Below are 13,516 nucleotides of genomic sequence, written 5' to 3' on the forward strand. Positions count from 1 at the left end.
ACAGATTACAATAAATTTCCTTTTTGATTGAAGCAAAGCTAAGTTCCTGATCCCTCTATACAACATTACATCTTTGTCCCTCCCTCCCTCTCTCTCTCTCTCTCTCTCTCTCTCATGGTCGGACCGTCGGAGAATAATGATTTCATGTCCACGTTACAAAACTCTACAAAGCCGATTGTTGGTGCAAATTAATGGGCCTAATAAGAAACGGAGACCAGTTTGTAGTTTAGCATGGGCTTGGATGCTGCGCGCTAATGCCAGATACCATATCCCATCCCATCCCATCTCATCTAGCCTAAAAAGGGAATTTAAGGATGGACAAAAAGTCACTGTTGCGTAGCCTTTTAAGAAAGAAAACGTGTAACAAGTTTCTCAAATGCTCGTCGCGAGGACGCGAGAATGATTCGAAACCGTAAATTGATTCCAGTCAAAATAAAATAGGTAATGCTTTGCTTTCATCTAACTGTTCAATTAATTAGAACATCCAGCCCCGTCCCCCGTACTTGTATCCATGGAATTGGACCAAAGGACCCCCCCATATGAGCTTGAACTGAAAGCTTTGCTGGGTCCAAAGGTTGCAAGGATACTGTGTTGGAATCCAGCCTTCCATTAAAGTAGCTAATTAATGTCACAAAAAAAGTAAGCATCTTTTAATTATAAGGTGGTTCTACTGAAGCCATGGGGTTTCTTGCTCTCATTGTTATATTGTGGATGAATGACCTGTCTCATTTTTCAGTTTGCATTTTGTTTCCCCCGCCTTTCTCATGTGTTTGCCACTGTCTCGATCTGCAACATCAAATCAAAATGTTGTGCTTTTATAGGCTAAAAAGAACACCCCAGGTTCTAGCATCTAGACATTTCCATTCATTAAATTTTTACTACTTTTGAAGTATTTGACATTTGACACTTAATAGTACCGATCTCCATAATTGATACAACATTCATAGAACTCGTAAAATTGGAACTGGAATGAAACCACATGCCTTAGAAAACCAACCTAAAGTTTAGATGGAATCGTAAACCTCACTTTGCCATCAATAATTCTACCGTGTCTTAGCAAAGATACTGATGGGCTGGGGAGGGTTGAAAAGGTCCAAGTCTCATTTTATGGCATCACCGTTACCGTTAAAAGAAAAAGAGGGGGAAGGAAGAAAATTGATTGTCCCTGAATGTTGCCTGCTTATACAAAACACATGGGGTATGGCTACTTTTATGAAAAGCATGCTTCTGGAGCATTTAGATAACCAGCATTTGAAGGGACTTATCTATGTTCAGTATAAGGCAGTTGCTAACTACTATATCAGTTTATTTTTTATTTTTTCAAGATGTAATTATTATTTAAACATAATGGGATGATCAATAATATCCGTTGACCAATCCTAACCATATACTGAACATGACTACTATATCACAAAATGGCAGCAACAAAGATACCTTACTGCCCTGAATGCAGTACTTGATTCTGGATCAATCTTGCAACATGCTTTGCAACACATGACGAACCATCTTCAGTGCAAGAGAAAGTATGAGGATGGGCCCTTTCAATTGATAGAGAAATGCCTGGGACCTGCTTGGAAATCTGTGAGTGCAAAACATGTGTAAGATGCAGACGGTCAAATTGAAGAATGCCAAAATGTAGGGAAAAAATAGACAAAATATGTCAAATATGTCTCTGGGCAGCTACACATCATGAAGTAGATTCAAAATGATCATACTTCTCATTGTAGTAGTTAAAACCATCACAATAAGTATTGTTGTGGAATTTTTCATCGACATCATTCCACGTGTTAAATATCCACCATATAGATTATTACTCGTTGATCAATCATCCTATTTTATTAAGGATTCTCATAATATTGAGTGCTAACTTGAGAGCAACCTCATTTAAACCACATGCCTTCTCTCACACTCATTTACCCGATACACATAACCAGTGCTATTCTCAGATGAAAATCATTGTCAATAACTGCTCATGAATACGTGTTATGAAGTGTAAATGCTTTATCCTTAAGTTTAAAAAGTAAATAGTACAGCAGGATTCTCATAATATTGAGTGCTAACTTGAGGCAACCTCAATTAAACCACATGCCTTCTCTGGCACTCATAAACCCTCTCTTTCTTTATTCTAGGGTCATGAAGAGTACTGAATAAATAAACCATGGGATGACTAAGCCACTTACGAAAATCAAGGAGTCAGTATTGCCTCGAAAACAATTATCAATAAATGAATTCAAACTAATGGAAGAATGTCCGTGGATTTGCCGAATTAATCTGGATGGGTAGGAGGAAGAAAGGAAGAGGAAGCAACATTTAAAAGGGCCGGGGTTTCTGAAAAGCTACAGAGGGATATTTTGTTTAAGAGAGTGCACACTGTGCATGGGAGAACACATGTTTGGGTTTCTATAAACAAACATTTTTAGACATAACATATTGAATTCATCACACACCTCTTTATGCATTTGAAGTGGACCCCAGTGATCGTCAACACCAAACAAAAATGCTATTTTCTCCCGCTTTTCTCTCATAAACTTCCAATCTGGCGTTTCTGCAAGCTACCATAAAATACATTTAGTCAGCACAAAATTGTGAATATAATTTAGTACTCACGTGGGAAATGGAATCTGATATTTAGAAGTAAGAGGCAATCTATCGATTTTCATTAATTACTTGTGTTTAACAATGCAGATGTGACCAATTAAAGTAACAAGGAAATCATTTTGAGTCTTACAGTACATGTGCTCTGAGACATCTGGTAACTCTACCCGCCCCCCACCCCAAAACAAAAAAAAGTAGGCCACTATTTCCTATTCAAAGGTCTAGAGGAATGCATGGCAAGTAAAATTAATATGTAATTCAAAACCAAGTAGAGGAGGTAGTTAACTACTTGATGCTACATGTAGAAGCAGAAATGTCAATGCATATACTGGTTTGGCAGGCAGAGCCAAATTTCAAAGTGAACCCCTAGGGGTTGGCTCAAGTGGTAAAGGCCTTGGGATAGGGGGTTATGCTCCCCCCGGGTTTAAGGTTCAAATCCCCTAGGCTGCAAACAATCTCTAGGGGCCATCAGACTGGGGGATTTCCCCCTTGAATTACCCGAGTTGCACTTGTGGGAAACTCCTTGCTGAGGGCCTGTGCAACCCAGGATTAGTCGGGATGTTGTTCCCAGACACCCAGTGCCAATAAATCAAAAATCAAAGTGCATAAACCTGAAATATAAGTCAAGATTGCTGCAAACAAAATATGTTGAGGTATTACTAGTTTTTGGGAAAAATGGATGACTAACAACTTTCACAGTAGGAAGCTATTGCATACACCCTGTGCACTTAAAACTGCAGCCTATTGCTCATTAATAAATCAACTAAGCGGCTGGTATGACTTTATATAATACAATAAAAATAATGACTATATTCAAAGAACAGTTCATTGTGGCTCAAAACACTCAGCCAGGTTTGGGAAGAATAGCATAAAAGGTACTAAGTATTAGCATACATGTATTCCTTCTACAAGAATGACTGATTGCTGTAATTGTGACCTCTTAGTATAAATGGAGACAAACTCTCACAACAAATATTTTCTTGAAAAAAGCAAATCTCTTACCTTTCTGAACTCTGTCATAGTCAAAAAGAGTATGTTCCGTACAACTTGGTACTGTAAATATGAGAATAAAGGGGAAGTCAGAGAATCTAATCGCATACACTCGCATAAATAAACTGAATTCACCTGAGCTGTAATCTCAGCTAATTGAGAATAAACACTCAAAATGTTTTTTGATACTTATTGGAAATTTCATTAGCAAACTATGAAGGCTACTTCACAGATTAATCATACATAAAACTTCACCTGCACCAAGTGTGAGCAAGCAGCCTCAACTGCAGCAGCTGACCACGAACTCCCAACAGAGTTTGTCAAAATCAACCTATAAGCACTGCTTGGTAAGGATCCCAATGATGCCGCAATGCAACTAAGTGCAACACTTAAAACTTGTGACCTGAAACCAAAAAAAGTACCATTAGTCCCAACAAGTGCTTAATGATAGATTTCTTTTTTTGACAATGATAGATTGTCAAAGGTATAATAGAAATTATTTATGTACATTTATAACCAAGTTAGAAGGCCAAAATTCAAACTCATTATATTACAAAAAGCTCAAAACCCCAGGTGTTCCAAGACCCAATTGATATGCATCTTCCATATACCATTGTCCCTTATTCAATTACCTTCTGGCTGCACTGGGCAGACCCAGCAGGAAACCCAGTCCACTGGAGTTGAAACCCCTAGCATATTTGTGCGTAGAATATAAAGTGAAAGTAAGGGAATGATGTTACTCATAACAAAGAGAGAATGTTACTCTACAATCTTCCCAACAATAGACTGCCACCTCGATTGCGGGTTTACTGCCAAAAAAGGATATAGTCCAATGCAATAGGTCACCTATAAACCCAGCGAAAATGTCAATAAATACTCTTTAAATTAAGAACGTGAAGTAACATGATGATACTGAAAATGAACCAAATTTAATTTATCATCACCTTTTCTGAGGACCTCCTAAACACATCAATAGCCATATATGAGCCAATAGAGTGCCCAACCTTCACAGAGAAATTAGACGTAAGCAACTAAGAATTTCAAGGCAGAAACCAGAGAAAAGCGTCCACTATATTAGATGCCATGTTGGGATCACAGTAAATATTCCAATGATCTAATCATTTTTCTCTCAGCCAAAGGAGCTAATTGACTGGTTACAGCAACAAAAGAGATCACTGCTTGGACTGAGCTACACTAGATGTTGATAACCCTTTTTTTTTTTTTTTTAAAAAAATACAGATAGCTTCCGCAAATTAAAATATAAAATCAGGGGTGAGGAGGAATATATTCTTGAAGCCACCTTAAACTCCATTGCCTTTCAAATTTCAGATTCGCAGAATACCAATTCTCAAGATGCTTATCTGTTCATAAATGACAGGGATGCAGATAGAAAGTGTCTAGGGCCTAAACAATTTTCAACGAGCTTCCAGGTTCCTGAAACATCTTCAGAGATAAGCATCCAAGTGGTGCTTACCAAATTTGTTTTCTTCTCTTGTACCCTAAGGGCTAAAATGACACATGAGCAGAAATTTTACAACTGATGGACTAAAGTAACAATTTTCTCTAGTTTGAAGGGACCAAGAAGTGTTTAGTCATACAGAACTGGTGATAGGCATTCAAAACTATAACTCGTATGTTGAAAAAATCCATAATTTGATTTACGGTTCAAATGTGCCATCGAATGACAATTTCACTTTTATTCCCTTTCACAACCAGGCACTTCCGAAAGGCCAGCATGATACTTCAAATACAGGAAAAAAAAATTATAACTAAAATATGAAATTACCAGTAATATAGGAACTTCAAGATTTTCTAGCTCCTGATTGATGAAATCCACCTACAAAAACATGGGACTGTTAACAAATTATAGGGAATTGTAATAGCTAAGTTCTTACCCGACAATTAATGGAAATAAAGGTTGGATCTGGAAACAAGTTGGAGTCCTATAAGGTAACTAACATGGGTGGTAAAACAGTCCTATTCGACTTGATCAAGTCCCCGTTTGGTTTCACAGATGGTCTCAGCCCATCTCATCTCATCTCAACATCCAAACACCATTCAAACACAAACATTTTTCAATTTCAAATCTTCAAATTTTTCATCTAATCATCCAATCATTACAACTTTTCCAAACTTCCAAACCAAACACAAAAAAAAATTCAAACTTTTTCAAATCTCAAAACAAAAATTGTATTAAAAATTTATATTCTAACAATATTTTAACTTTATAATATTTTTATTCAACTTTTTATCTCTCTCCTTTACCAACACTCCATAAAACATCGTAATTCAAATCATTTCATTACTATTCACAAAATATCTCACTATTATTCATAGACTTCTCTTCTCATCTCATATGTGTAACCAAACGAGGCCTTTAAAGTCGGTTTCCGGCAGAAATTCCATAAAATGGAACTCATCCAAATTCTGTTACCAAATTAATTTTTCGAATGAGAATCCTAGGATTTCATAAAGCAATGACATTAATCTGATTCGACATGTGGTAACAAATTTACTTGGATTATAAATTCCAACATCCTAACAGAAAACTGACCACTCTTACCAGGCAACAATTTGCTCAAACAAATTGACTAAAAGTTACCTTGTGTAAAATTTGTTCTTCTAATGAGAATAACCTTCCACGCTCCCAGTTCTAGAATAAAAAAAAAAAATCAAAATCATTATCCTGCTCATTCTAGAGATTAGTGAAGAAAAAAATTATATAAACAAACCAGGTGGCAAATATCCTTTTACAGAGACACGTTGCAAATAAACACAAAGCAAAAGCGCACATTGCTAGCTGGCTTAGGGGAGACCTCTTACAGAATATTCGGGCCTTAGTGAACCTTCACTCTCCAAATAAAACGTTCGTTATATATGATTTCACGGCATAAGCCTCCTTTTTCTAGGCTACGAAAGAAACAAGAATAATGCGAAAAATAACAAGTCCAAGTACCTTTTTGGTGTGTGAAACATGCCCGATTGCTGAGGATTAACATATAGATTTGCAATCAATTAGTTCAGAGATTACAGCTCAATGGTCTACCATGAACAAGTAGCTACACTATCTTGCCTGTTACAGATGCATGTCCTCCGAGAAACTCGTACAATGATTCCACAAAGTCCTTATAAAATGCAACAATACCTACATCGAAAAGACACCACTGATCCTATAAATTAAATCAACAACAACCAGAAAGGCGCACACAATTTAAAAAAAAAAAACTCGCCTGGATTTCCCGGAATGAATAAAACGTGCAGTTTAGGATCATCGGCGCGAATCTCCAGCAACTCAGTCATGTAACTAACCGAGAAAATGACAATCAAAAGGAAAAAAAAAAAAGAAGAAGGTAATACATCGTTGAAACTTGAAACGGCTAATTATAACAAAAATTCATAGGCAACAACATATGGAACCCAATATACCCGGACACTTTGCACAATCGAAAAGCAGCAGGCCTTTTAGCTTCCGAAAAATCCAACCCATCTCGAGCCATATCTTTTCTCGTGCACCTTGATCTATAGCTCCTCCTGCAGCAGAATATAGTGCGATGCAAATTATGTATAAGTCCGGTCGCATTGAGCCAGACAAAGTCAAAGAGGCATAGGTCGGCCAGCCAACCTACTGCATTGAGGGGAGAATCTTGAAAGTGTTGGGAAATAAGGAATTGAAAAGAGAATCTGAGAAATTTGTAGGCTTTGAGGCGTATAAAAATACTGTCATGAAGACAATATTTGCCCACACTCGATTAGAGTTTGCTAATTAGTTACTAGCAAATCGTCTCCAGGATATAAGAAAGACTATAACACTACAAATAGTAATTTTGGAGAGTTCCTTTTCTATTGCGAAGGCTGAAACGGGGATGAAGGTGTAATGGGTAGGTTTGGGGGTTTGAGATGAGAATTTTGTATTTTGTTTTGAAGTTTAAAATATTAAATTTTAATATTATTATTGTTTTGAGATTTGAAAAATGTGTATTAGGATTTAAAAAAGTTGAATTATTTATTATATTTTATATAGAGATTTAAAAAAAGTGTAATGATGAGATGAGATGAGATGAGATGAAAATTTTGTATTTTGTTTTAGTCCCAAACCTGTCCTTATCGCGTTCGTACAGATCTATTTTATAGCTTCAAAGTCGCACCTCTTGTTTAAAGTTATATTTAAATAGTATAACGGTTCACGTACTAATATAAGTGACGCTCTAGCCCAGTGGTTGAGACGTGTCTCTCCACAACCAATGCACAGGTTCGAATCCCACCAGCCCCCCAAGTGCTTTCCGATTTTATTTCGATTAACTTGAGAGTCACACAGATTTTTTTAAAAATCTTTTCACAAATTCTCTTCGTTCAATAATTAAATATATATTGCAACCTATTCCAAGTTGGAATTTCCAACAGAAAGGACCGGCTTATAATTTTGCATACATGGAAAAGTTTCAATCTAACGAAAAATATTGAAATGGTAGCTACGTGGGTTGGAGGTAGAGTGAAGAGCTACAGAGGGGTCGTGCTGTGGGTTGAAGAAGCATTTCTCAACTCTTCCGGTTTTTTCTTTTTTGATTTTTTTTTTATTTCTTCTGAAAAGGTAATGCTACATCCACCGCTCTCAACTAGAGCTACCGTATTCTTCTTCTTTCTGTTGTCTCTTTTTTATATGTATTTTTTTTATACTTTTAAATATTTTTTAAAAAAATAAAAAATACTATATTATTAAAAAATATTTTTTTAATCATTAAATAAAAATAAGAATTAAAAAATAAAATAAAAAATTACATGTATTTTTTTAATATTTTAAAATATATTTTTAAAAAATTAAAATATCATTAAAAAATATTTTCTTAATCACAAATTTAAAACAAAAATAAACAAAACAAAATACATGATTAATGATAAATATAAGTATTAGATGTACAAATTATACAAATTTCATCCAAATCTTTTAGAAAAAAGTGGACTACATTATAAAAAGTAATTTTTTAAATTCTTTTACAATGGAGTTCACTTTTTTACCCATAAATTATTATTATTATTATTATTATTATTATTATTATAATATATGAAAAATGATAGGGATCCCACTAGGAGATCTCATTGGAGCATCCCACTCCCTTTTTTTTTTCTTAGTTTTTTTTACTTAATGATTAAGAAAATATTATTTAATAGTATTGTGGATTTTCTTATTTTTTAAAAAATATTAAAAAGTGTTAAAAATGATGTGAAAAAAACAAAAAAAAACACTTTTAAATATTTTTTTCACATCATTTTTTAATACTTTTAAATATTTTAAAAAAAATAATAAAATTCACAATTTATTAAACAACATTTTCTTAATCACTAAGTAAAAAAAACTAAGAAATAAAAAAAAAACATTGGAGTGGGATGCTCCAACGGGATCAGGGGATCCCTAACATTACCTTATATATATATATATGGACATTGTTATCCGACCATTTAAATTTACTGTTCAAATTGAACGGTTGACATGACAATGTCACGTCACATCACATCACTGTCATGTAATATTTAAAAAATAAAACTTATAAATCATTTTTCTTCCTTATTATCATTGGTATTAAGTTGTTATAATGATAGCAAGCATCTTCAAAATGATTTATTGGCTACAACCGATTATCAAATCCATTGTATAAACTCTCAAAATGTACTATTCAGTTTAATATCAAATAATAATGTTGTAAGAAGTTTCGATTAATATTTTATTTCTAAAATCATGATTCTTAAATTCCATTTCTATTATATTGTGTGAAAGAAATATATAGTCTACCGTTGATGACCCTTATTTTATAGACTATATTCCTTCCTATTAAGAAATAAGAAACGAATAATTGATTCGAGAAGATGGTCTCACAATGGAGCGATTAAAAAAGAAAATAAAAGAAGAGTATTACGTTTGTTTGTTTGTTTTTTTAACAAAAATTATGGTTACAATCGTGGGAGAACTACGAGGTAAACGCATCCCACATGGACAAAAAATAAAATGGTGCGTGAAAATCGTAATATTCGATATATCGTAGTATTCAATAAATGAGAAATCAAACCTCCATCAATCCATGGAAGAAGCAAAAAACGAAATTTGAATCTGGAAAAAAAAATTACAGGAAATGAAAATGGATGTAGCATATTGTTCATGGTTTAATGGGTATGGCAAGGGTAGGGTTTGTTGGAGATCTGAGAAGCGGAGTCCATGAGATGAGAGCCTCCATCCCTCCCACCCTTCCTTTCTCTCTCTGTATGTCTGTTTTGGTTGGTGGCCTCTGTGTTATGGAATGGTGTTTTGTTTGACAAAAATTATGGTTACAACCCGCTATCCACAACCACCACCGGTGCAATGCAGACTACCCATGAAAACAACCACCAGCACAGACTCACGACCACGATGATGGCAGATTTGACACTCTCAAATTGATTTTCGATTTTCTTCTTATTGTGTTTTGTATTTTCCCTTCGTATTGTTTTTGTCTTATTTTTTGTTTTGTATTTTTAATAATATATCAGCTAACGTGATATAATGCCACATCAGTCGATTTTCCAACGGTTACTCATGCTCGTGGTATATAGAATAACTATTTTTTTTTAATGACATGGAGCAATAGCATATCATTATTAAATGGCATCCCCGGAAACCTCTGAAATTAGTTAATAAACAGGCAAACTAAGGGCCACTTCAACGAACGGGCTTGCTTTATTGCAAATTTGCAAGCGACCGGGACCTTTTGGTCCAACATTTTTTCCTTTCCAATGTTTCCATTATTTTTTCTCCATTTTTTCGTTATTTTATTAAGTTCGTCACATTATAAAAAAATAAATTAATATCAATACTCTTCATACTTGACACTAACAACTTGAAAAAATACACTCCATGGCAAAAATTTATTGTGAATTAACAAAAATATATTAATAAAATTAAGAGAATTACCTCGTCGATACAATAATTCTACAAAAATGACTATACATTGTGATGTATTAGTCATTTTACTTTTGCGTTTAATTTTTTAATTAATTTTTTGTTGAGCTAAGACTTGCCAAATTAGGTATGACTTTCTTTTATTATAAATTTTTTTTTGTCAATTCTAAACAAATTTGTTTTAGACGTAATAACTCTCTAAAAATTTTTATTTTTTATTTAATGATAAAAGAAGTGACAATTAATAAAATTATGTAATTTTTTAATGATTAAAGATATTACAAAATTGTTAAAGAAAAAAACTAGCGGTACGCCCCAGAACCGCTGGCGGCTAGCACTGTCCTTTGGCTAGGTAGAATCAAAGGCCGCACATTTTTTTGGTTGGGTCCTCAGCTCTGCACGTCATTTATATTGCCGGCAAGCATGTACTAATCAACCGGCAAGCATGCACTTGATTCCAAACAAACATTATCGTTTATGTGCGTAATATTAGTTCGGAATCGATTGGTCAAAGGTTGTCCTAATAGGAAGATGAGGGTGGGTGCATGGAACGTGTTCCAGTCTTTGACCAACTCAATTTCTAGAGAGAGAAATTTCTTAGCTTCGATTATCATGCTGATTCGTGATCAAGTATTTTTGACAAGCATTTATCGAGATTAGTTTCCAGAAATTTTAATAGGAATGAGTTAATTGAGAACAAATGCAAAGTAAACTCAAACAACAGCTACACTAGTCAATATGGTGGGTTCAAGTTTCTTACAAAATGTTAAAAATTGTCCACCGAACGTTCGTTGAAATTTCTCGACATAGTCAGTGGTTTGACTATTACATTGTTGAGGGTATAAATTATATATAAATACGTATAATTGAAGTAATATCGTCTATATCGTGCACAGATCATATAATGGGATTAAAGTTTCGTTTATTTTTATAAAATTTTTTAATTCATTTTATATCATATAATCATTATAATTTTATCAAATTTTTATATAAAATAAAATAAATAATTTAATTTTTTTAAATCTTAAAATAAAAATAATATTAAAAAATAATATTCTAATAATATTTTATTAAATTTTTAATTTTTATCTCAATTTATCTTATTTCATATGTGAAAATAATCGAGATTTTAGTGGACAAATCCAAGCCATAGGGTTAAACTAACCCCCAACTAAAGGTACCAAAACTTGATATTATGCAGCAAATTGGAATCTGCGACTCTTATGTCATCGGTCTAATTGCTTTGTGTTTGTCCTCGGAGATGCCAATAAACAAAAGCATGCACCTAATTAAGTGGCAACGTGTTCACACCAGGTTATATAAACGTCACATTACCAAGGAATATATTATGTGCGAGAGAGAGAGAGAGAGAGGGAGAGATAGATATTGGTATCATGTGTACGTATTAGTTGATTAATGGTCGACCTAACATCATACTCAAAAACCCATTCGGCACGTAATACAAAGAAGAAGCTAGCTAAAACCAATATATAGACAGCGGCGGACCCTCCACAATTTTTTGAAATTTTAAAATGCCCTTAAAATTTATTTATAATTCTATAGATATAGAGAATGCTCCCAAAAAAAATTTTATAATCATCATATGCTCCTTAAAATTTTAATATGCCTAAATGCCTCTCTCCAATTTTTTTCTTTTAGTTTCAAAATTTTTTATAATTTTTATATATTATCTATTTTTAAAAATGTGACCTGATTAAAATGAATTTAAACTAAATTTAAGATAAATAATAAATTTATTAAGTTATATTTTTAAAATTTAATTTTTATATTTATGTAGTAAATTATCGAGATCTAATTTCATATATGATTATATTTTTTTGAATTTTGAAATTTTTTAATTTTAATTTTATATAAATATGTTACACGATGGGAAAAAAAAAAAAAGTTGACCTCCTAAAAAAAAGTTGTTGGTCCCACCATTGCCAATAGACCTATTCCGCACGATACCCATTATATAGATTGATACACATAAGAAACGATAGTATACATTAGAAGCAAGCTGTGTGAAAACAATCGAAATACTAATATAAAATAATAATAATAATAATAGTATATAGTATAAATCACGGGCAATCGAGCAGCGGGGGGATTTGGTTGGCTAAAGTTGCAGTCAACGACGAAGTAATTGACGATGATACCCTTTTACACATGAACATTTATGACCATAAAATTTAGTTTGAGGTCCCCACAGAAAAGCATAAAGAAAAAGAAAAAAACAACTCGTTCATTGTCAAATGCTCTCCATTTTGACCCCTTCATCGGAAGGTTCTCATGCGACCAGGTCATGATGTTACAAGACATTACATTTATTCCAAATACTACTACAATCGTTAACATCATTCAAGTCTCGGCAACAGTTCGAGGAAACTGTTGTAGCTTACATACTCAATGAGACCAGCACATGACCAAAATGAACATATGCCTTTCAATATGGAGCAAGATTTTTTTTATTTTATTTTTAACTCTTAAGATTTATTTATGATTGAATAAGATTCCGTTTTAATATAAAAAAAACTCTTAACTCATTTCATTTCATTATTATAATTTTATAAATTTTTATATAAAATATAATAAATAATTTAATTTTTTTAAATCTCAAAATAATAATATTAAAAAATAATATTTTATTTAATTCATTTAAAACTATCTCATCTCATATCACTATTCAAATAAGCCTAATATAAAATCTAAGAATTCTTAATTCCTTGATATGTTTTTGGATAATAAATTTCTCTATAAACACATAAATCATAATTAAAAAAAAAAACTACAATTTATTTTTAATTTAATATTAAAAAGTTAAGGTCAACAGAAGTGATGTAAGGACGAATGAGGAATTGTATCGAATCAAATTGCAGCGTAGATCAAGTGTGGGGTTCCGGTTCTGAGTCCAGCAGCAATAAGTTCCTAAACCAACTGAAAACTAACACGTGTACGTACGGATGGGAATTATCTAGGTGGAAGAACCAAGGCAAATCTGACACT

General features: G+C 33.2%; 2 protein-coding genes across 3 annotated transcripts in view; both read right to left on the reverse strand.

Moving 5' to 3' along the window:
* The window catches only part of LOC109018906 (lipid droplet-associated hydrolase-like), a 28,183-nt gene extending 20,909 nt beyond the window's left edge, over positions 1-7,274 (reverse strand). Inside the window, exon 1 of the mRNA XM_035688451.1 lies at positions 7,208-7,274. The gene's annotated coding sequence lies outside the window, so the exon portion shown is untranslated. The remainder of the gene's footprint in view (positions 1-7,207) is intronic.
* Positions 374-7,323, reverse strand: LOC108985304 (lipid droplet-associated hydrolase-like). 2 transcript variants are annotated; one of them, XM_035688446.1, is made up of 14 exons: positions 7,212-7,323; positions 7,012-7,116; positions 6,816-6,889; positions 6,659-6,730; positions 6,542-6,570; positions 6,188-6,238; positions 5,372-5,422; positions 4,530-4,589; positions 4,349-4,431; positions 3,841-3,988; positions 3,598-3,648; positions 2,448-2,552; positions 1,435-1,579; positions 374-786 (listed from the first exon to the last, which is right to left on the reverse strand). In XM_035688446.1, the coding sequence occupies exons 1-13, from the start codon at positions 7,307-7,309 to the stop codon at positions 1,436-1,438; spliced, it is 1,071 nt and encodes a 356-aa protein (XP_035544339.1). In that variant the 5' UTR covers positions 7,310-7,323; the 3' UTR covers positions 374-786; position 1,435. The 2 variants fall into 2 exon arrangements, with proteins under 2 accessions (XP_035544339.1, XP_035544340.1); XM_035688447.1 differs by lacking the exon at positions 374-786 and having other exon boundaries at positions 901-1,579; positions 7,208-7,243.
* Positions 7,324-13,516: the final 6,193 nt, after the last annotated feature.

The sequence above is a fragment of the Juglans regia genome, chromosome 3, assembly GCF_001411555.2.
Source record: "Juglans regia cultivar Chandler chromosome 3, Walnut 2.0, whole genome shotgun sequence".
Taxonomy (NCBI): Eukaryota; Viridiplantae; Streptophyta; class Magnoliopsida; order Fagales; family Juglandaceae; genus Juglans; species Juglans regia.